This window comes from Silene latifolia, chromosome 11 (genome assembly GCF_048544455.1).
Source record: "Silene latifolia isolate original U9 population chromosome 11, ASM4854445v1, whole genome shotgun sequence".
NCBI lineage: Eukaryota > Viridiplantae > Streptophyta > Magnoliopsida > Caryophyllales > Caryophyllaceae > Silene > Silene latifolia.
Genome location: NC_133536.1, coordinates 4819555 through 4844243, shown reverse-complemented (window position 1 = coordinate 4844243; position 24689 = coordinate 4819555). Strand labels below are relative to the sequence as shown.

Genomic DNA, 24689 nt, shown 5'->3' with positions numbered 1-24689 from the left:
TAATTTCCGAGAATAGCAGCTTTTGCCCTTTGACTCTATCTGTATTTACGGTCAACACCATCCTAGTATTATTTTACGTTTTTTCTTTTGTTCTATAACTTCGCTTCTTATTCATATTTACAGAAAAAAAATTCCATATCATTCTTATCCATTTTATCAGTTCTATAAAAAAAATGGAAAAACAAAAATGGATAAATCAAATCTATAAAATAGGGAATATGACTTTGCTAGGTCTTAGAAATTTATTTATATTTGGTTTCCCGATGTTTGTTCTGTTAAAATCATTTCACTTTTTTTTGTTGTGGAATTCAAGTTACGTTATCGAAACCATTTCGCTTTTTGGAGAAGCGTTCTAACTAGTTTATTATAAAAGAAGACGGGTGCACATGGTAAACCATCCTTTATCATGGTTCAACTCGAACATATTACACACAAACCGCGAACAAAATGAGAATTGTTATTTAAAACTAAAACGTTCGTATAATAGATACAAAATCTAAGTATCAAATAAACCCTAACTACCCAATACGACTATAAAGAAGATAACGTTGAATAACAGATCCAATCCAAATATTATTGTGAAATTCTGTGATGTCGCTTGAATCAACGATCATCGGCGTGTCCAGACTTTCCATAATCTTACCGGATTGATCCAATTTAACAGGTTTGGCGGGATTCTGGGCTACCCAAAATTCACCTCTATTGTTCCGATTAATATTATCGGGTAAGCCAGTGAGCTTTATGAAAATTTCTGAAGTTCCCGCTTGTGGCCCAGTGAGCCAAAGTCTTCTTATCTGAAATGCAGTTGTTTCAGCCACGAGCACAAAGTCTTTCTTTTCGCTTAGTGCAACCCCGTTTGCAAAAAACAATCCATCTAGTAACACTGTGACAGCTTTGGTCGTTGGATCATATTTTAGTAATCTTCCAGTGTGATCGAAGTTAGCTATTGCCTTTGCATATTCCCTATAACACAAATTACAAATACAAGTTAATTTTTTTTTACGAAAATATTTCAATATTTATTATAAAACTTAATGGAAAGAGTTGAAAAAAGAGATGAAAAATAAATACCATCGATGATAGTTAGAACTAGTGTCAGTGAAGTAAACAGCTCCGGTTTGGGAGTCAATATCCAATGCATTTAGAAATCGGAATGGAACTCCCGCGACACCCCTAGAAAGTGATGTAGCGACACCACCCTCGCTACCCACTTTCATCAAACCCAAGCTTGAATCAGCTATGTATAGTTCGCAGGTTCTCATATCAAACTTTATTCCCAGGGGCCTTCCACAATATTGTTCCATTATTGAATTATCAAGTCCATCACAGTATCTTGACCTAGACAATTTACCAAACAATCAATCTCTGGTTATATGCTAAAATATCAATTGTAACAATAATTATTTGATTATTAACATTCATTTATACAATAATTCATTCCGGCGAACTAATTCATACGGGTGCCAATATTTTTTTTCAAAAAATGTTCTTTATTATTAGACAAACTCTATTGAATAATTGTGATGATGTTTTAGAATGGATCTTCCTAAAAAAAATATCTTTATTACATAGAGTTGGACGTGAGAATATAACATAATAAGATTCTCTACTCTAAACGAGCTACCTACCCGTCTTCTTCTCTATTGCAAGACCAAATAACAGTGATGACACATGAGAATTTTGTTATACTATGCTTTAGTGGGCCTTATTAATGTTCACAAGGGCAATTTTAATACTAACGGCTTCGAATTTAGATGATGATCGAGTACAAACCTATTGATTTTCTATCACCTTAACTGAACTTAAATTACAGATAAATAATAGAAAAAACATGTATATGCTTACATGTACGAAATGAGACCAGAATGATACATTACGTATTTACATTAGGTTTTTTTGTCAAACACAACCTTTAAAAAACTTTTTTTTCCAAACACGACCTTTAAAAAAAAAGTTTGTGAAACACAACCTTTAATAATTTTTTTTTTGTTAAACACGACATTTTGGCCAGAGTTTGAACACTTGCAATGGGGTGACTTTGAGTCAATGTTTGAGATAGCAAACGGGGTCGGTTTGAGTTGTTTTTAGACTCGTTGGAAATGTGGGAGTACAAGCTTTCCCGACATTATCAATACGGCGGTGATAGGTGGCCTTATGCGGGGTTTATTAGTGTGTAAAGTAAGGTTGGTCAAGGAGTGAATTGGTGTTTTTCTGATTTGTTTCTCTCTCCAATTCACTCATTGACCAACTTTATTTTACATACCAATAGACCCCACATAAACCCACCTATCACTGTCGTATTGGTAACCATTGGAAAGCTTGTACTTCCACCTTTCCAAAGAGTCTAAGAATACTTCAAATGGAACTCGTTTGCTACCTCAAATATCGACTTAAAGTCACCCCATTGCAAGTGGTTAAACTCTGGCCAAAATGTCGTGTTTTACAAAAAAAAAAATTTATTAAAGGTTGTGTTTCACAAACTTTTTTTTTAAAGGTGGTGTTTCGAAAAAAAAGTTTTTTAAAGGTTGTGTTTGACAAAAAAACCCTTTACATTAATTAGATTGTGTAGGTTTTACGAATGTTCAAATTTTCAGTAATATATGAGACGAGTGTCCTAAGATATAGTGAATCAACTATAAGTGATCCACGTAATGCACACACAACTCATGCATATATATGAATATGAAGCATTAATACGTGATTCATTAGAAGAAACGACATACCTATATGGACTAGTTACAGCGAATTCTGCCCATCCTTGTATGGGACCTTGCCACTTCATAACACGGCCATCAGAGATACCAGCATAAGGACCCTCGCCTTTACAGTCGAAAGCTATAGACTCGGGTCCGATCATGTTCGGACCTAACGGGAGGTGATGATATTCTCTAGATTGAGTGTTTATAATAAGAAAATTAGAGAAAACCGCAATAATAATGACGACAATATGATGAAAATAAATCATGGTTTCTGATTATGTGAAAAGCTATTGTTGTCTTGTTGATATGTGTAATGATTATGTGAAAAATTATTGTTGTCTTGTTATGTGTAACCAAGAGGAGTATTTATATAGACAATTTTTTTTTAATTGTTAGGAGGGGAGTAATGTATTTATATAGAAAACTTTTTAGTTGTTAGGAGGGGGAGTAATGTATTTATGTAGACAATTTTGTAGGTGTTATGTTATTCTGACATTAATTCATAATCCTAATTTTAGTTGGTGATATAATTAATTTTTTATTGTATTACTAGGAAAAGGTATAAGCCTAAGTATTTGTTTTTCCTAGTTTCCTAGTTTTATTAGGGTAGGTTATTTCCTAATTATAATTCGCGTAAGAGAACAATAGGTAAGAATCGGTTCCAGGTGTCACAGAATTTGTAATGGTAAGTTAACTTACCTGGATTGGTTTAGTTAGTTGTTTCACTAAGCTTGACGTAGAAATTTGTATACCCCTGAAATTTAATTATTTACACTAACGAATTTGTGTTCACTTCTTATTTACTGAGTTTGGCGTAGCCATTTGTATCACTTGGAGCTCTTGACCCATGTTATTATCATCATTGCCCTAACTATTCATAATTTGGTGTCGTTAAATTTAACTATGAATTCCAACTGGGTAAATAAGTAACACTGAATCATTTATCATGATCTATATCCAGAAAAATCAATCAATAACAAATTCATTTAATTCAATAAAATAAAATGAAGATCCTATTAACCAAGATCCTCCCATATCTTCCATATCTTCACATATTCACAAAGAAGCAAGTAAATAATCCACATTGTGTAAATATAGTCAGTGTATATATCTTGTCTATAGGCTCCTTATTCTACCCATAATTAGAGGTCCATTAGTCCTATAAATACCAATGTAAACATCAGCATATTGTATCCTTTATACATTTAATATAACCCTTCTTACATGGTATCTAGGAGCTCTAAACAATCCATCAACAACCCTCTCTCACCGCGGCACGCCACCCTCTTCAAACGCTCTAACCCTATTTCTGTCACCATCACCACACCCGCCACCATGACCAATTCAGAAACCACCATCCCTAACCCGCATGACAACACCACACCCTTGATTTCGCTCAATCTCACCAACTGTGTCAAGTTGAACCCCATGAACTATGTCTCGTGGAGGTTTCAACTCATGAACATCTTATTTGGCTATAGTCTTTTCGGGTTTCTTGACGGAACCCAACCCGCACCATCACCAACCATTACGGGTGATGACAAACACGAAAAACCTAACCCGGCCTATCTCTCATGGCTTAAACAAGACGGTCTCATTCTGGGTGCTCTCATGGGCACTTTGAGTGCAACCGTTCAAGCCCTAATAGTGAGAGCCACCACGGCCAAAGAAGCTTGGGACATCCTCGCTTCCACCTATGCAAACCCGTCTAGAGCGCATATTTTGCAGCTTAAAGACCGTCTAGATTCAATAGTCAAAACCTCTGATCAATCGATCAGTGACTACATAAATTCATTTAAAACTTGTATTAACCAAATCGCATTGTTGGGCAAAACCGTCGATCCTGATGACATTATATCGAAAGTCCTCCGTGGCCTAGATTACAACCTTTATAAATCAGTGATTGACACCGTACGCAACCGTGACAACCCAATTTCATTTGAACTCCTTCATGAAAAATTACTTCATCATGAATTATTGTTAAAACAACAACCCTCAAATGATTTGTTTCAACCCACTGCGAACCTGTCTTACCGCAACAACAACAACAGCCGCGGCAACCACCGTCACCAATATCAGCCGTCTGCCACCAACTACAACCCTCTGCCCCACCAACCCTCGGCCTCCACCAACGCAACCCCACGACCCTTTAAGGGTCGATGTCAATGGTGTAGGCAAACGGGTCATGTAATTGCCAATTGCCCTTTCTTTAGGAAATTATTTCCTAATATTGTGTTTCCTTCTCCACCAACTCGCAACAACCAGACCACACCCCAGGCTAAAACCGCCACAGCCAACAACCTCGGTCCCAACCCGAACTACCTGCTCGACAGTGGGGCCTCCCACCACGTCACCCACGACCTTGACACCCTTGCTCTTCATTCCCCTTACCTCGGCCCAGACAACCTATTCATTGGAGACGGTTCCTCGTTGGACATTGCTAATATAGGTTCGCTTCGCTTACCTTTCTCATCGCTTAAATTTACAAATGTTTTACATGTACCGCGTATTTCTCGTAATATTTTATCTATTTCACAATTATGTCGTGAAAATAATGCGTATGTAATTTTCTCATCATCTTCGTTTATTGTAAAGGAAATCTCGACGGGAACGATACTCCTCCAGGGCCGAGCTAAAGACGAGATCTACGAGTTGAGCCCGTCCCAACCACACGCCTACTTCACCAAGAAAGGCTCAACTCCTCTTTCCTGGCATCATAAATTAGGACACCCGACTTATGATGTAATGAAAGTCATTAATAAAAATGCACCATTTCAATTTTCTGATTTTTCTTTTTGCAATTCATGTCATATTAGTAAAAGCACAAAATTACCATTCACAACCTCGTCATTTAAAACAACTACACCACTCGAATTAATCTATTCGGACCTATGGACAAGTCTCGTTCTATCACGCGAAAAATATAAATAATACATTTGGTTATTTCCATTAAAACAAAAGTCCGAAACTACCCACGTTTTTCTCCAATTTAAGGCTCTAGTGGAAAAATATTTTAATAAAACCGTTAAACATTTTTTCTCCGACAATGGTGGAGAATTCCAAAAATTAACACCCCTCTTACTCGATAATGGCATAAGTCACTCAACCTCTCCGCCTCACACCCCTGAACATAATGGATACGCGGAAAGACGTCATCGTCACATAGTTGAAACCGGGCTCGCACTCCTATCCCACGCGGGTCTTCCTACTACCCTATGGCCTTTTGCGTTTAGTACCGCAACCTATCTAATTAATCGTCTACCCACAAAAACATTAAACAATCAAACTCCATATTTTAAACTTCACAATATCGAACCAAATTATGACAAGCTCCACAACTTTGGATGCTTGTGTTACCCATGGCTTCGGCCCTATACAAAGAATAAACTCGACTATCGATCTACACCGTGTATTTTCGTAGGCTATTGTAACACCCAAAGTGCCTTCCACTGCCTCGACCCCAAGACCAATCGCATCTACACTTCTCGACATGTTAAATTTATTGAAGACGAATTTGCCTATCAAAGTCTTCTTACAACGACCTCAACCCCTCCTACTCACACCAATCCCGATGATTGGTGCAATCTCGTCATTCCTGTATTACCACAACCTCCAACTGACACGCCCAATTTCGTTTCACCCGCTGCCCATCAATCTCGACATCCTATTCACAATGTATATACACGTCGAGCAACCACTACCACTCGATCACCAACAATTATACCCACGCACGGCCTCCACCACCTCTCCATCCAGTTCGACACCCATTCCCACACTGAACCAACCACAAGTCCACAACCTAGCATAGTAGTCACTCGTCTTAAAAATAACATTCGAAAGCCCAATCCCAAATATGCAAACCTCGCTCAAACCTCAACTACAACTCACTCGCTACCAAACACGGTCAAACAAGCACTTGTCCTTCCTCCATGGCGCCATGCTATGTAGGATGAATATGACGCTCTTGTCCGTAATCACACTTGGACCCTTGTCCTTAGACAATCCTCTCACAATGTAATTGGCTGCAAATGGGTCTATCGAATTAAATACAATCCCGATGGTACCCTTAAACAACACAAAACGCGTCTCGTGGCTAAGGGATTTCATCAAAGACCTGGCATAGACTATACTGAAACCTTTAGTCCCGTAATTAAACCAACTACCGTACGCCTCATCCTCTCTCTTGCGGTCACAACAATTGGGCACTTCGACAACTTGACGTTAATAATGCCTTTCTACAAGGCACCTTAACTGATAGTGTATATATGGCTCAGCCACAAGGCTTTGTTGATTCCGCTCACCCCGATTTCGTATGCAAGCTAAACAAGGCCATCTATGGCTTGAAACAAGCACCTCGCGCATGGTATACCGAACTAAAGACATATCTCGTTAACTATGGTTTCAAACAATCCATATCAGACTCTTCACTATTTCTTCTAAAAACCGCAACGACTTGTATTCACATGCTCGTCTATGTCGACGACATAATTATTACTGGTCCAAACCACACTCATATTCAACAATTTATCACCAATTTAGCAAACCGATTTTCAATAAAAGATTTAGGACCACTCTCTTATTTTCTCGGCATCGAGGTCGCACACAATGCTCTCGGCCTACACCTTAATCAATCTAAATACATATACGACCTACTCACTAAGTACAAAATGTCTGAAGCAAAACCCATAAATACTCATATTGCTACCGACATCCAACTTATCCGTGAAGATCAAAAACCGGTTCACGATCACTCGGATTATCGTGCAATCGTTGGGAGCCTACAATATCTCTCTCTCACACGACCAGACATCGCTTTCACTGTCAACCGTCTAGCTCAGTTTCTTAGCTTCATCACCCCACTTTGACACACTGGACTGCCCTGAAACGCCTACTTCGTTACCTTCAAGGCACTCAAAATCACGGCCTCCAACTTCATCGTACCTCACCTCTTTGTCTTCATGCCTTCTGTGATGCTGACTTTGCAGGTGACAGACAATCCTACATCTCCACCACTGGCTACCTTATTTACCTCGGACGAAATCCAATCTCCTGGTCCTCAAAGAAACAACGTGGACTGGCCCTATCCACAACCGAAGCAGAATTTAGAGATGTCGCTGCTGTTACTACTGAAACCCTATGGCTGCGCAACTTGCTCACTGAACTCGGCATTGTCACCACTAAAGCACCTGCCATCTAATACTGTGATAACATGTCTGCCACCCTTTATGCCAAGAACCCGGTCTTTCATTAAAGAATGAAGCACATGGCCCTTGCCTTTCACTTTGTGCGGGAACAATAACTTCAACTCGGTCACATTCGAATTCAACACATTGCTGGCAAAGATCAACTCGCTGATGCTCTAACCAAGCCGCTTCATAAGCCACGATTTCAAGAACTACGAGACAAGATTGGTCTTCTACCTTCGAAGTCCATCTTGAGGGGGAGTATTAACCAAGATCCTCCCATATCTTCACATATTCACAAAGAAGCAAGTAAATAATCCACATTGTGTAAATATAGTCAGTGTATATATCTTGTCTATAGGCTCCTTATTCTACCCATAATTAGAGGTCCATTAGTCCTATAAATACCAATGTAAACATCAGCATATTGTATTCTTTATACATTTAATATAACCCTTCTTACAGATCCAACCCTTGCATGTCAGGTGTGGATGAAAGTATAGAAATTAACTACGTATTAAAATAAACAAAAGACGGCATTATCTACTATAGTTGTGAGCTCAAAGATGAAGGTGTAAGGTTAGAAATAACTTAGTTGGTAGATTATTGTGAAAAAAAAAAGGTTGTCGGTAATGTTGTGACTTGATTTTCTCTGTTATAATTATACAGTAATAATGTTGTTATTATCTTGCGGCTTCATTTTATTGTATCTAAGCTTAAGATGTCATTATTCATTTAAGGTTTAAAACGAGTTAAATACGTATCACTTATGTATATAGATGCACAAGGTGAAATGAGTCTGGTTTAAGACGGACACTAAACTTAAGACGGGTCAAATACTACCACATGGTGGTAACAAATACATAAATTTGGCATTTCCTAGACAATAAGTGGGGTGATTTGGTTGGTATCTTAAACTTAAGATGAATAGTGTTCGTCTTAAATGAGAATTTGTTTTACAACATGAGACCTTCTTACGACTTGAGAACGTCTTAAACAATATTTACAATTTGTTCATATAGTTATGAGACAATTGGCGTAACATTTAACCAAACTCATTTATAAAATAAGACATAACATTCGAGGTAAATATAATAATGCTAAAGCTCTCTTAAAACAATAAGTATCTCTTAAAACTCGCATAATTTAACAAGATTAAAAAAAAAAAATCGCAAAGTAGTACTATGAATAAGATTATGAGATATACCGTTACACGTATATTCATAAATATAAATAAAATAACTTTTCAACAGTTTTATCTAAAATCTACTAATTCAATAAAATTACGAGATATACCATGTATATATGTATATGCATAAATAAAATAACTTTTCAGACCGAAGTGGCTTGGGTCTAGTGGTGTTCCGGGTGTGCCGCAAGGTACGTACCTCAATCCTTGAGGTCCCGGGTTCGACGCCCTAGACGGGAGCACTGAGGTATTGCACGGTGGCCCTTTTGGGTCTGTTAAACGGGGTGCCGGCTTTCCGTGCTGTCGCGTATTCCCGAGGTTTGGGCCAACCGGACATCTCCTTATGATCTCTGGTGTAAAGACACTAGTCATAGTTCTGACTAGGCGGATCCAATAAGGTTTGAAAGGAAGGTCATTTCCCTTGCTTGCAAAAAAAAAAAATAACTTTTCAGCGATTTTTTTCTAAAATCTACTGATGATTTAAGGTCACAGCTTTACTTCAAAGATATATATTTAAGATAAACTTTGATTAAGACTCTACATTATCACCCGTACGGTCTACGTTTTCAAAAACTAGTTTTATACACCAAGTCACAAATACTCCAAAGTCATGCCCGACATACTTCAAAGTCATGGCGATGGATGCTACTCGTAAGTTTTGGGTCCAATTCTTGTGATTTTTAGGCTCTAATTTTCTAACCCTAGCTTTGATTTCGCTATTGATATCTTAATTTGTGTAATTGCAGATCGAAGATTGGACAAGCAAGTAGTCTAGAGGATGAATTTGCTTCCAAAGCCAGTTTGTAAGTATTTCTTTCTATTTTGTTTTTGGTGTATAGCCAATTTGTCTTCTATTGGATCGAATTTCGTACGTAATTCAGTTTAGAAAAATCATTTGTTTACCTTTGATCAAAATACTGACGGGGTTGGCGGCAGCCGATAAGTGATGGTTGTTTGTTTTCTGAATTGTTAGGGTTAGGGTTAGGGTTGATCTTGTTCATTGTTTTTGCATAATCAATCGTTGCGTTTTATTTTGAAGCATATTAACAGTAAGGGCTTGCCTCGAATCCATGAAATAACAAGGGGGTAAATTTTAATTGGGTGATAATTACTGGGTAAGTTAATTACTTTGGTAACGAGTTCCTTGAAAATAGGTTTGACATATAGGAGTAATGAAAAACGAGGAGATGTTTTACTTCCTTAATCATTAGCTAGCCGGGAGGAGGGTGGGTAACGTATTACTCTTTCATGAGGGTAATAGATTCGGGAGGTGAATAATTACTCTCATACCAAACAAGAAAACGCACCTTACATATCACTCTTTTATTCATTCCCCCCCTTTTACCCTCCATCCAAGCAAGCCCTAACTTCTTTATGTATTCCATTTATGGGTTGGTACGTGTGCTCGGAGAATTCCTTGCGTTTTATCCATGCACAAGATATTCTCAACGACTCGTGGGAATCGTAGTGTACATATGGTTGTGTATTATGGGTACAAGATATTCTCAACGACTCGTGGGAATCGTAGTGTACATATGGTTGTGTATTATGGGTATACTATACAGAAAGTGTGTTATGTGTACTTTCAGCAAGTGAAACGATAGAATTCACTTTATATCGATTCATGATTCGTAAGGCACACAGGTAGAGATGGAAATCCGGGCCGGGCTAAGGCGGGCGGCACGGGCACGACACGAGTCCGGCACGGGCACGACACGGCACGGATGAATAATACTGATGGCACGGGCACGGCACGAACGGGTTTGAGGCGGGCCGTGGCTGCATTTTTTGGAAATTCCCGTGCCTAGGCACGGCACGGCCCAAGCACGGAGGGTCCGGCACGAATCAGGCACGGCGGGCCTGGCACGGCACGGCCCGAGATTTGGCCTGTTTCTTTATTTAATTAAATTCCATTTTTTAATATCGTTTTTTAATTATTTAATTAAATCTAGTACATTAAAAATACAAGTAATCAACTAATCAAGACATCAAGTACATTAATATTTAATAAAATATATATTTAAATCGTTAATATTCATTATTTATATAAATAAAAGTGTATTTAGAAAAAAAATACTAAGGTTATTGGGCCAGCCCACGTGCTAGGCACGATTAGCCCATGGGCCAGGCACGGCCCGAGCACGAAATTGGGCGTGCCAGGAGCGGGCCGCGGCGGGGATTTGGGTGAGTGGGCCAGGCACGGCACGGCACGGCCAGCCCAATATCCGTGCCTGGGCCGGGCCATTTTTTGAGGAAGGCACGATGGGCCGGCATGCGGGCCGGTCCAGCACGGCCCAATGCCAACTCTACACACAGGCGAATCCGTTAACCTAGCTCGTCTAATTTTCCGCATGGTAAATTCTGTTTTGATGGAGTTTCTGGTACTTTATATTGTTAAACTCAATTTTTTTTTTGTTTATTTTTATCTTGAACAACTCTAGGGGAGGTTGTGAAAAATTTAAACCCACGGCTGAAGAATCTGAAGACTCTACGGAAGATTATTCTGATGATTGTGACGATTCTGATGATTCGGAGGAGCTCATAATTGATCAGGTGAGTTTGTTTGTAGTTTCTTGTTATGTTATTCTGACTCTGCTGCAAGTGTTGATAACTAATACACATCTGACATTTGGTTTGGTTCTTTTGTTTTGAAGTATTCGTCCGAAGACAATGACGGGGAACAAGGTATGCACACAGCTATTGTTGAGAGTAATTTGAGTGCAAATCACCTCATAGGAATAACAATAGCGCATTTGATCTAGTATTTGTTTACCTTTTTGATTCTTTGTGGCGAGAGAGTGCAATTTATTACCGGATTTATTTACTTCGCAGGCAGGTTTTTGCAAACATTTATCAGGACCCTTCTTAAAGAAGGGCAGGAGGTTGACCTACCAGCGAACCTGGTGTGTATATTAACTTTCCGATTTTTTTTCTTTAATGCACATGTAATGAAATTAATGAAAGTAACAGTAGGAACGGAGATAGTATGAAAAATCAACTAACAATTCGATTTTAAGAAAATATTAATTTAGAACTAGTGAACGACTGAACGTAATATGAACGTGTCTCATAATGTTGATTAATTTTACAAATGTATGTGTTAACCAAATTTAGCGAATCGTTTCTTATAAAAAATAAAATTTAAATGGTAGCCAAACCTAATTTTGTGTATATTGGGTTTCCTGTTGCTGTGTTCTGTGTTGTATTTTCAAGTCGTGTCATTGTTTGAAAAATAACAAAGCTCTTAGAAATGTTTTTACCTCTATCTTTGAGCTGCAGTGGTATATTTGCTTGAAAGACGATCCACCAGAAGGTTGTGATCCAATATCACACCATTTGAATCTCTTGGAACAAGTTGTCGGCAGGTACCGTTTCTTCTTTCAATTGTTGGATTGTTTCTTTGATTAAAATACCCCTTACAATAAATATAAAAAAAGTTTACGTGCTAGTGTTCTACCCATCATCACACCTCCGTCACCAGTCTCGTATATCTATTCTCTTAAACATGGAGGAAGCCATTGATGCTCTTTCCTAGAATAACCTTTTTTGTTTTTTTCCTTTTCCAGTGATGCAAAAGAAGTTTATACAAATGCCTTCAGTGATACTAAGTTTACAGCTGTTCTTACGGACGAGGAGCATGAAAAATTCATTGGTTAGTTATCTTTTATCTTGATCGACAATCTACTTAAGTGCACAATTGTCGGACCTATGCTGCTGTACCGACCGGTCTGTGTCGGATCCTCCCATTTTATATGTTATTTGAACTCCCTTTTATTCGTCATATGTAGGGATGACAGTGGGTCCAGGACTCCAGGATCCTACCCATCTGCCCATCGAACCTTGATAGAGGGCAGATATGGATCTCATTTTTATGGATATGGGTCGGATATAGATCTGAAAAATTTACGTGGATGTGGATATGGATATGGATCTTGTCACTAAGATTTAGACCCTACCCAAACCAATGTTTTTTATTTTACTTTTAGATTTTTCGATATACTCCCTCATATTCTGGATAATAGTCTCATTGTGGGCATGACACGAGTATTAAGGAAAACAGTTAAATAATGTAAAGTATTCTGGTGGGGTGAGTTAATTGAAGAGATGGATGATATTGCGAGATATTATTGTGAGTCAAGTGATTAAAATAAGTATTGTTTTGGGTTGAGGTGGGGTATTGTTGTGCGGTTGAAGTGATTAAAATAAGTATAAAAATTACCAAATAGACAATGGGACATTATTGTGAATAGACGAAAATGGACAATGGGACAGTTATGTAGAATAAGAGGGAGTATAAGAATAAGTAACGTTTATAGAAGTCATGTTTTCTTATTTTTATTCAACTTCTTATGTCAGTTTTCTTATTTCAAATCATTAACGAATTTACAATGTAATTTAAGTATTCGAGAAATAACAAATAACTTTTTCATCGTACAATCATGAAAAATGTCGACATATTTTTTTATCTATAACTATATTAAAGATTTTAAAGCGTTTTATGTAACTTTAATAATGAAAGTACTTTTAGAAGATGAAGAAATTAACGAAAAAACTTGAAAAAGATCGGACTCATTTAAAATTCAGATCCTACCCTGATCCTACCCATATCCTATGGATCTGGACAAGGGTCTAAAATTTTTGGACTCTGTGGATATGGGTCGGATATGGATCCAACATATATAATATGGATATGGATCCTGTAGGACCCTACCCAGTCTTTACCCATTGTCATCCCTTCTCATATGAGAAGTAATTTATTATTATAAACAATAATGATACGGTAAGACGATCTCATTACGTAAAAGCACAATTCATTTTTATTAGTATTAAATGAATGTTTCTTTTATATAAATGAACCGTCTCACGGGACGGAACCGTCTTACGCAATAATTTGTGTATTATACTATTATAAAAGCAAAGTTGCCTGTCATTCAATTACAATTATCACAAATATTACCATAAACCAAAATGAAATTTTAATAATAACTAAATATACGTTAAACGTTCCTTCATATTTTTCCATGCATATATTGATTTTTTTGCACTTGTGTTTCAGGCATGGGACAAGTAGAAAGGAGCTGTATTGTCAAATGTTGGTTTGAGAGGCACTAGCGATCTTCAGGTTGGAACAAGTAGCCAGAAACTATATTGTCATTATTGCATCTGGTTTGAGAGGCACTAGCGATCAAGGAAGAGCACTGGATAGTCAAGTTGGAGCATACCTATAGAGAAGCAAATAAAGCGGCGGATTTATTAGCAAATCGGGGAGTAGATGCTAGTACAATACCCACGTATCTAGATATACCGTTTTCTGAGTTGCGCTCGATCCTTCGAGAGGATATTTTTGGGGTTGCTATTCCCCGTGTAATAGCGAATATTTAGTTTGTCTTTTGTTTTCGGGGCTTAGCCCCTCTTTCGTACCAAAAAAAAAATAAAAAAATTATTGCATCTGGTTGTAACAAGTAGAAAGTAGTTGTATTGTAATCGCCTTTACGAGCGAGTGATCATCGTCTTTGGTTAGAAACAAAAGACGGCATTATCTACTATAGTTGTGAGCTAGGTAGCACCAAAACGGACACGAACACGATACGGACACGTGACGGGGCATCGCATGAAATTTAGGATACGGGACACGTTATTTAAATTTAATAAAATATATATTTTGTATTTACATATGTGTGATTTTATTTTTGAAAAAGTATTTGATATTAAATTTAAATAAATGAAGGTAAAATTTGACGTTAAATATAACTTATTCTCATTTCTAAAACCAAAAATCAACTTATAATCAATCTATTTCGACATCTCATTACTTGTCTAAAGAACATTTTGCCCACCAAATTCAACAATATAACAATTCACGCCATTTAGCTTAAATTCAACTTTCCGTTTGAAGGTGTGTTTAAATACCATGGACACGGCTCAAAATACCATGAACACGCGTCGGATACGTGCCCAAATAAAAGATGAGAGTTAGACACGTCTTTACAGGTGTCCGACACGTTTTGACATGTGTCCGACGAGTGTCGTGTCCGACACGGGTGTCCGACACTGGAACACTGATTAGGAGGAGTGTCCGTGCAACCTAGGCTGTCCTAGTTAATTTCACTTTGTTGGTAACGTTGTAACTTGATTTCTCTACTAGTATAGAACCCGTGCAATACATGCACGGTATTTATAAAGTTTTAATTTTTAATATACTATTTATAGATTATAAATTGACAATTTATTGATTTTTATACTACAACTTATCTTACAAAAATGAAATTTTGATCACAAAAAACTTAAAAGACAAATTTTATTCACCTCAAATAGGAAAGTATATAGGGGATTATATCAGAATAGGAGAGTATATAGGGCCATAGGGAATTATCTAAATAGGAAATGTGTTTTAGGCGGAAAAAATTGAAGTTTTTCTTATTCTTTTAGTATATAGAGATTATAATTATACAGTAATAATGTTGTTATTATCTTGCGGCTTCATTTTATTGTATCTGAGCTTAAATGTCATTATTCATTTAAGGTTTAAAACAAGTTAATTAGTTAAATACGTATCACTTGTGTATATAAATGCACAAGGAGAAATAGGTCTTGTTTAAGACGGACACTAAACTTAAGACGAGTCAAATGCTAACACATGGTGGTAACAAATACATAAATTTGGTATTTCTTAGACAACAAGTGGGGTGATTTGGTATGTTAAACTTAAGACGGATAGTGTTCGTCTTAAATGAGAATTTGTTTTACAACATGAGACCTTCTTACGACTTGAGTACGTCTTAAAGAGTAATTACAATTTGTTCATATAGTTATGAGACAATCGGCGTAACATTTAGCCAAACTCATTTATAAAATAAGACATAACATTCGAGGTAAATATAATTACGCTAAAGCTCTCTTAAAACAATAAGTATCTCTAAAAACTCGCATAATTTAATTAACAAGATAAAAAGACAAAAAAATCACAAAGTAGTACTATGAATAAGATTATGAGATATACCGTTACACGTATATTCATAAATAAAATAACTTTTCAATCGTTTTACCTAAAATCTACTAATTGAATAAAGTTAGATAAACTGTTATAACGTGGTATATGGATAAATAAAGTAACTTTTCAGCAGTTTTATCTAAACTCTGCTAAAGATTTAAGGTCACTATTTTACTTCAAAAATACTCCCCCTTATTCACTATTTTCTTCTCTATTTCTTTAAATGGATTATTCAGATTTTTTTCTCCTTTCTTATTTTGGAAACTTTTAATCTTATTTTATTTATCTCTTTCCTAACACCAAACCAGAGCCAACTATTTTATCCCTATTTTATTACTTTTCTTAATGTCTTGACCCCACAATTCCTTATTTAACTCTAATTATCCATAGCTCTCTTCTATTACCAAACCCTACTCTTATTTTATTTCTCGTTTTAATACCCGTGTCTACAAATAAAGAGAAAACAATAGAGATTAGAAAGGAGTATATATTTACCATTTACTTAAGACTACATTATCAGCCGTACAGTCTACGTTTTCAAAAACTAGTTTTATACACAAATACTCCAAAGTCATGCCCGACAAACTTCAAAGTCATGGCGATGGATGCTATACGTAAGTTTTGGGTCCAATTCTTGTGATTTTTAGGCTCTAATTTCCTAACCCTAGCTTTGATTTCGCTATTGATATCTTAATTTCTGTAATTGCAGATTGAAGATTGGACAACTAAGTAGTCTAGAGGATGAATTTGCTTCCAAAACCAGTTTGTAAGTTTTCTTTCTGTTTTGTTTTTGGTGTATAGCCAATTGTCTTCTACTAGATTGAATTTCGGTACGTAATTCAGTTTAGAAAAATCATTTGTTTACGTTTGATCAAAATACTATGACGGGGTTGGCGGCAGCCGATAAGTGATGGTTGTTTGTTTGCTGGATTGTGAGGGAGAGAGGAGTTAGGGTTAGGGTTAGGGTTAGGGTTAATCTTGTTCATTGTTTTTGCATAATCAATCGTTGCGTTTTATTTTGAAGCATATTAACCGTAAATTCTTTATGTATTCCATTTATGGGGGGTGTGCTCGGAGAATTCCTTGCGTTTTAACCATTATTTATGCACGAGATATTGAATGGTCAATATCGGTCAATTGTCAATGCCGTTTGTCAACGCCTCGTGGGAATCGTAGTGTGGCATTGTCAAACTATAATACATATGATTGTGTATTATGGGTACACCGTACACTATGCAGAGAGTGTGTTATGTGTACTTTCAGCAAGTGAAATGATAGAATTCACTTTATATTGATTCGTGATTCGTAAGGCACATAGGCGAATCCGTTAACCTCGTCTAATTTTCTACATGGTAAATTCTGTTTGATGGAGTTTCTGGTATTTTATATTGTTAAAGCTCTCTTAAAACTCGCATAGTTTAACAAGATAAAAAGAAAAAAAAATCACAAAGTACTATGAATAAGATTATGAGATATACTGTGCGTTACACGTATATTCATAAATAAAATAAGTTTTCAAAAGTTTTATCTAAAATCTACTAATGATTTAAGAGCAATTGCAATGATGAGTTTTAATCTCGAGTTTGTTAATAAGAACTTTAAAAATAAAGTTCTCCTCATTGTGGATAGCATTGGGTTTGTCAAAAAAAGAATTAGGTTCTTGTTTAAGAACTATAAGTTCTTTGATAATTTCAAGAAAATTAAATAACTATATTAAAAAGTTCTTAAACTTAGTAATTGACAAAAAATGACTTGACTTCGAAGAACTTTATTTAAAGTTTTTCCATTTCACTTGCTCTAAGGTCACAACTTTACTTGAAAGATATATATTTAAAATATACTTTGATTAAGACTCTGCATTATCACCAGTATTATCACCAGTACAGTCTAGGTTTTCAATAACTAGTTTTATACACAAATACTCCAAAGTCATGCCCGACATACTTCAAAGTCATGGCGATGGATGCTATTCGTAAGTTCTGAGTCCAATTCCTGTGATTTTTAGGCTCTAATTTCCTAACTCTAGCTTTGATTTCGCTATTGATATCTTAATTTGTGTAATTGCAGATCGAAGAATGGACAAGTAAGTAGTCTAGAGGATGAATTTGCTTCCAAAGCCAGTTTGTAAGTATTTCTTTCTATTTTGTTTTTTTGTGTATAGCGAATTTGTCTTCTATTGGATTGAATTTCGGTACGTAATTCAGTTTAGAAAAATCATTTGTTTACTTTTGATCAAAATACTGACGATATATGACGGGGTTGGCGGCAGCCGATAAGTGATGGTTGTTTTGTTTTCTGGATTGTGAGGGAGAGAGGAGTGGGGGCGGAGATTCGGGTTAGGGTTAGGGTTAGGGTTAGCGTCTGTTGATCTTGTTCATTGATTTTTGCATAATCAATCGTTGCGTTTTATTTTGAAGCATATTAAGAGTAAGTAAGGGCTTGCCTGAAATCCATGAAATAACAAGGGGGTAAATTTTAATTGGGTGATAATTACTGCGGAAGTTAATTACTTTGGTAACGAGTTCCTGATTACTGAGGAGATGTTTTACTCTCTTAATCATTAGCTAGCCGGGAGGAGGGTGTGTAACGTATTACCTTTCACGAGGGTAATAGATTCGGGAGGTGAATAATTACTCTCATACCAAACATGGAAACCGCACCTTACATATCACTCTTCTATTCATTCCCCTCCTTTTACCCTCAATCCAAACAAGCCTTAACTTCTTTATGTATTCCATTTATGGGTGGTGTGCTCGGAGAATTCCTTGCGTTTAATCCATGCACAAGAAATTGTCAACGCCTTGTGGGAATCGTAGTGTACATATGGTTGTGTATTATGGGTATACTTTATAGAAAGTGTGTTATGTGTATTTTCAACAAGTGAAATGATAGAATTCACTTTATATCGATTCGTGATTCGTAAGGCACATAGGCGAATCCGTTAACCTCGTCTAATTTTCCACATGGTAAATTCTGTTTTGATGGAGTTTCTGGTACTTATACTGTTAAACTATATTTTTTTGTCCTTTTTTTATCTTGAACAACTCTAGGCTGGATGGTGGAGGTTGTGAAAATTTTAGACCCACGGCTGAAGATGCTGAAGATTCTGAAGAGACTACGGAAGATTATTCTGATGATTGTGATGATTCTGATGATTCTGAAGAGACTACGGAAGATTATCAGGTGAGTTTATTTGTAGTTTCTTGTTATGTTATTCTGGCTCTACTTTGAAGTTTGAAGAGAAACTTCATTGATTTTATTTTCTATGAAGTTCCTAACTTCATTGGTTTTGCTCTCCTTGTCTCTCTGGCAATGTTGTTAGGATCGGGATTCTACTTTGAATCGATGGGGAGGGTAGGATCGAATCGGCAGAATCGGATCGTAGAATCGTAAGATTCTACAAATTCACTAAATATAGTTTTTAATTTGGTAAAAATATATAATTGAAGATTAAAACACTTATTTATACACAAAATATTGATAGAAAATGAGTTTTAGTATCATTTCATGAACTGTTTCTGCAAATTACATGAAATTAGGATTTTACGATATCATTATATAAAAATATATTTTAATATGGTTACTATGGATTCAGATCGTTGGATCGTAAGATCGTAGAATTGTATTATGATCCTACCTCTAGAAAATTTCAAATAGATAGAATCGTAAGATTCTACAATCATAATAGAATCGTAGGATCCGGAATCGGTCAAACGTTTTTGGATCGTAAAATCGTAGAATCATAGGATCGAATCGGGATTCTGACAACAATGCTCCCCGACGTGTTTTCTCACCAAAAAATTGTTATCTTTACTTGACAACTAATACATATCTGACATTTGGTTTGGTTCTTCTCTTTTGAAGTATTCGTCCGATGACAATGACTATAACATAGACAATGACTATGACATACTTCCTCCATTCCATTCATTTATATACATTTGCTTTTTGGACACTATTCATATGTGGGGAGAATCATCGATATATCTTCCGATATATAACATAAAAAATAGTCATGTGAGATCATGTTTGAATTGTCTTCCCGACTACATTGTGAATATCAAATTTTTATAATTTTTATTAATATGTAACTAAAGATATGAACAAAAGAAAACGAGCATGGATACACGTGTATAAAGCAAATGTATAGAAATGAATGGAATGGAGGAAGTATTAAAACCAGGTATGCACACAGCTTAAATGGTACTTGTAATGGTACTTGTTGAAATTAATTTGAGTGCAAATCACCTCATAGGAATATCAATGGCGCATTTGATCTAGTATTTGTTTACCTTTTTGATTCTTTGTGACGAGAGACTGCAATTTATTACCGGACTTATTTACTCCGCAGGCGTGGCTTTGCAAACATTTACCAGGACCCTTGTTAAGGAAGGGCAGGAGGTTGACCTACCAGCAAACCTGGTGTGTATATTAACTTTCCAAGTTTTTTTCTTTAAAATACATGTAATTATTCGGCGTTTTTATCAATATTATATACTTTATCCATTTTAACTCCACTCTACAATATTGCAAAATGCACAAATATTAAGGAGACAATAAACAAGTAATAGAAGTATAAAATGGTGTGGGAAAGATGCTTTATTAAATAATAGAAGTACTCCGTACAAAACTACAAATGAGTGTTGATTGTAGTGGGCCGAGTAGTGGCAAAGTATGTAAATAAGAGATTTAAAAAAGGATAAAAGGGTAATTTTTCATGCTTTTTTTTGGAAAGGGGTAGGGTGAAGTTGAATAGATGAAAATGGTAATACGGTAGAGCGTGGAGTTGAATGGAGGAAGTATATATAATCCAGAAACCAAGGAACTTCTATGTAATTAAAAATTTATACAAATTAATTATAATAGTTATAGTACAAGGGACTCCAATGTAAATATTATATATAGATTTAGTTCAAGTATAAATTTAGAGAATACTAAAATATGGTGAGTTACGTTAAAATAAACGGGCCTTACTTATGGTATTAATTAGTAGTATAAAGATAATTATTTAACATGCACCAATATAATATAAGTATGTTATATTTTGGAAACTAATAAAAGTTAAATAAATCAATCTGGATTTCAGAAAAAATACACCCTCATATTCTGAATGTTGGTTCTTCTTTCCTTTTCTATGCTATTGTTGGTTTTTCTTCCCTTTTCTATGCTAGTCGGGTGTTATTGATTCTCTTTTCCTTTTTTGGAAAGTTTTGTGGGGTCCAAATTCAATTCCAGGTAGGGTAGGTGTTTGTGTGGTCCAAATTCATTTCCTTAATTTTGGTGCCCAAAAGAAAGGGAATCAACAATCAGACTAGTAGGAGGGACTATAATGTTCCAAAATTCATTAGATTTGTAATTTAATTAGTAAATAATAATGATTGCTCTTAAATAATATTCTAATCTAATATTTCAGATTTATTTAAATATATAATTTTAATGCAACTAGATAATAATCAACTATTATGATAATAACCCCCATGTGAGTAGTAAACGCAACAATAATAGCAAATTTAGCGAATTATATTTCAAAATATATATATTGTAAATGCATGTGTTAACCAAATTTAACGAATCATATTTTATACTTCCTCCATTTCATTCAATTTCATACATTTGCCTTTTTAAGCACTATTCACAAGTAGGGAGAATTTTCGATTCAACTTCTAATATATAACATAAAATATAGTAATTTGAGATCTTGTTTTAATCGTCTTACCGATTACATTGTAAATAACAAATTTTTATAATTTTCACTAATATGTAACTAAAGATATGAACAAAAGAAAACGAGCATTGATATACGTGTATAAAGCAAATGTATAGAATTGAATGAAAGGGAAGAAATAGTAAATAAAACTTAAATGGTATATAAAGATAGCCCGGCCAAACCTAACCTAATTTTGTGTATGCTGGGTTTCCTGTTGCTGTATTCTGTGTTGTATTTTCGAGTCGTGTCATTGTTTGAAAAACAACACAGATCTTAAAAATGTTTTTCCCTCTTTCTTTGAGCTGCAGTGGTATATTTGCTTGAAAGACGATCCACCAGAAGGTTGTGATCCAAGAGCACACCATTTGAATCTCTTGGAACAAGTTGTCGGCAGGTACCGTTTCTTCTTTCAATTGTTAGCCGGATTGTTATTTGATTAAAATACCTCTCACAATAAATATAAAAAAAGTTTACGTGCTAGTCTTCTACCCATCGTCAAACCTCCGTCACCAGTCTCGTATATCTATTCTCTTAAACATGGAGGAAGCCATTGATGCTCTTTAATTTCCTAGAATAACTTTTTTTTTTCCTTTTCTTTTCCAGTGATGCAAAAGAAGTTTACAATGATGTCTGCGGTGAAACTGAGTTTACAGCTGTTCTTACAGACAAGGAGCATGAAAATTTCATTGGTTAGTTATCTTTTATCTTGATCGACAATCTACACAAGTGCACAATTGTCCTATGCTGCGAATTTTTTGGGAAATTGGTGTTTATTAGCAAAATAATTAGGGAGTTGGGGTTGGTTTGAAACTATTTAGACTTATGGTGTCCACGTCATCAGTTTCATTTTTTTTCCAATTTATAGGCAAAGCCGCTAAGTTTCTTAGCGGCTTTGTCTCTTTGTCATTTTTTAGATAATAAATGTCATAAAACATGAAAAATAGAGAAATAGGGAAGCCGCTAACTTTCTTAGCGGCTTTGGTGGTTATTCATTTCTAGAATAGGCTGTCATCAGTGTTAGAAGGTGACGGTTTTTGAAAAAAAAAATGAATAGTAAAACCGCTAGGTTTCTTAGCGGCTTTACTATTCACTTTTTTTTTTTTCAAAAAAAAAAAAAAAAAAAATAACTTAGCGGCTTACCATATAAACTGGAAAAAAAATAAAAACTGATGACGTGGACACCATAAGTCTAAATAGTTTCAAATCAACCCCAACTCCCTAATTATTTTGCTAATAAACACCAATTTGCCAAAAAATTCAATTTGCACTCCTTTTCATTCCCATAAGTCATATGTAGGGATGGCAGTGGATCCAGGACCCTATTTATATTCGCCCTATCGGACCTTGATAGGGGTAAATATGGATCTCATTTTTATGGATCCAATTGATATGAATATGGATATGGATCTTGTCGCTAAGATCGAGACCCTACCCAAACCCACGTTTTTTATTTTACTTTTAGATTTTTCGATATATAAGAATAACTAACGTTTATAGAAGTCATGTTTTCTTATTTTTATGGGTTTTTCTATATAGTACCCTCCAATTTTTACAAAATCTATATGGCACCCTTCGATTTTTAAAGTTCTACATGATACCCCCTAAATTCAACATGCAAATCCAACCATGACCTTGAACTTTGAAAACCGTTAAGTTATTTGTTAAATTTTCTAATGAGGTAGATGAATGACTCTTGTGAATATGAGTCGGATATAGATCCAACATATATAATATGGATATGGATATGGATCCCATATGACCCTACCGAGTCTCTATCCATTGTCATCCCTTCCCATATGGGAAGTAATTTATTATTATAAACAATAATTATACGGTAAGACGATCTCATTATGTAAAAGCACAATTCATTTTTATTAGTATTAAATGAATGTTTCTTTTACATAAATGAACCGTCTTATAAAATAATTTGTGTATTATAAAAACAAAGTTGCCGGTCATTCAATTACAATTATTACCATAAACCAAACTGATTTTTTTTTTTTTTTTTTGGTTCAACGAAGCGCGCACTTAGTCGCATTACAAAAAGGGGAGGGGGAATCGAACCTGAGACCTATTGTCCAGGATACCTCCGTCTTAACCACTAGGCTAAGACATCTTCGGTTTCCAATCTCATCCAAATATACGTTAGACGTTCCTTTATATTTTTCCATGCATATGTTTATTTTTTTGCACTTGTGTTTCAGGCATGGGACAAGTAGAAAGTAGCTGTATTGCCAAATGTTGGTTTCATTGGTAGCGATCATCTGGTTGGGACAAGTAGCCAGAAACTATATCGTCATTATTGCATCTGGTTGGAACAAGTAGAAAGTAGCTGTCTTTATTTATCTATGGAACCTCCAAGATACAGTAAACCTTTTAACTTGTAAGAGGATTTAAGTATTTAATGACTGATAATTTGTTAGCTGCTGGAAATTGTGATTTTCTAGGCTTGTCCTATTTTTTTTAAGAATCGAGGAGATATCGATGCATGAGTATAAATAAATTATGTCACAAGTCGACTCGACCCGTCTGGTGAAGACACCTATACGTTTAATGACTGATAATTATGTCACTTTATCCATGTTTGTTGCGATCATGTCAAAGTCGGTTTATTTTGGGTCAATTTGGGTCGTAATATTAAGTGATTTAGTCGTTTTCGGTCCAAATCGAGTTATTTTCGAGTTGGGTCATTGCAGGATTTGTTGACAACTTCGGAATGTAGTTTTCGCCTTTTCGGGACTTTGCAAATGAGTTGTTCAGGTTAGGTCTGGTAATGACTGTCGTGCCAGTTTTTCAGTTAGGACCCTCTTCGTTTCGTAAGTTAATATTAAAATACTGTCGTTGATGAAATGGACATTTCGATTCCTTTTAGGAAATGAAGAGAATTCTTGAATCTTGATCCCGGATTTTGCAACCCTTT

General features: G+C 35.7%; 3 protein-coding genes across 4 annotated transcripts; 2 read left to right on the top strand and 1 right to left on the bottom strand.

The window, feature by feature from the left end:
- Positions 1 to 346: 346 nt before the first annotated feature.
- On the bottom strand, positions 347 to 3039 carry LOC141612651 (protein STRICTOSIDINE SYNTHASE-LIKE 10-like). The gene is made up of 3 exons (XM_074431460.1): positions 2724 to 3039; positions 1072 to 1338; positions 347 to 963 (listed from the first exon to the last, which is right to left on the bottom strand). Exons 1-3 carry the CDS (start codon positions 2963 to 2965, stop codon positions 519 to 521), a joined length of 954 nt encoding a protein of 317 aa, XP_074287561.1. The 5' UTR covers positions 2966 to 3039; the 3' UTR covers positions 347 to 518.
- Positions 3040 to 9590: 6551 nt separating this feature from the next.
- On the top strand, positions 9591 to 24553 carry LOC141610729 (uncharacterized). Of its 2 annotated transcripts, none has more exons than XM_074428973.1 (8): positions 9591 to 9722; positions 9818 to 9874; positions 11513 to 11624; positions 11726 to 11756; positions 11904 to 11974; positions 12351 to 12436; positions 12638 to 12723; positions 23974 to 24553. In XM_074428973.1, exons 1-8 carry the CDS (start codon positions 9682 to 9684, stop codon positions 24024 to 24026), a joined length of 537 nt encoding a protein of 178 aa, XP_074285074.1. In that variant the 5' UTR covers positions 9591 to 9681; the 3' UTR covers positions 24027 to 24553. The 2 variants fall into 2 exon arrangements, with proteins under 2 accessions (XP_074285074.1, XP_074285073.1); XM_074428972.1 differs by lacking the exon at positions 23974 to 24553 and adding an exon at positions 14128 to 14649.
- Positions 16580 to 22463, top strand: LOC141615428 (uncharacterized). Its single transcript, XM_074433793.1, has 7 exons — positions 16580 to 16676; positions 16772 to 16828; positions 18130 to 18186; positions 19113 to 19245; positions 19927 to 20079; positions 22078 to 22163; positions 22373 to 22463. Exons 1-7 carry the CDS (start codon positions 16636 to 16638, stop codon positions 22461 to 22463), a joined length of 618 nt encoding a protein of 205 aa, XP_074289894.1. The 5' UTR covers positions 16580 to 16635.
- Positions 24554 to 24689: the final 136 nt, after the last annotated feature.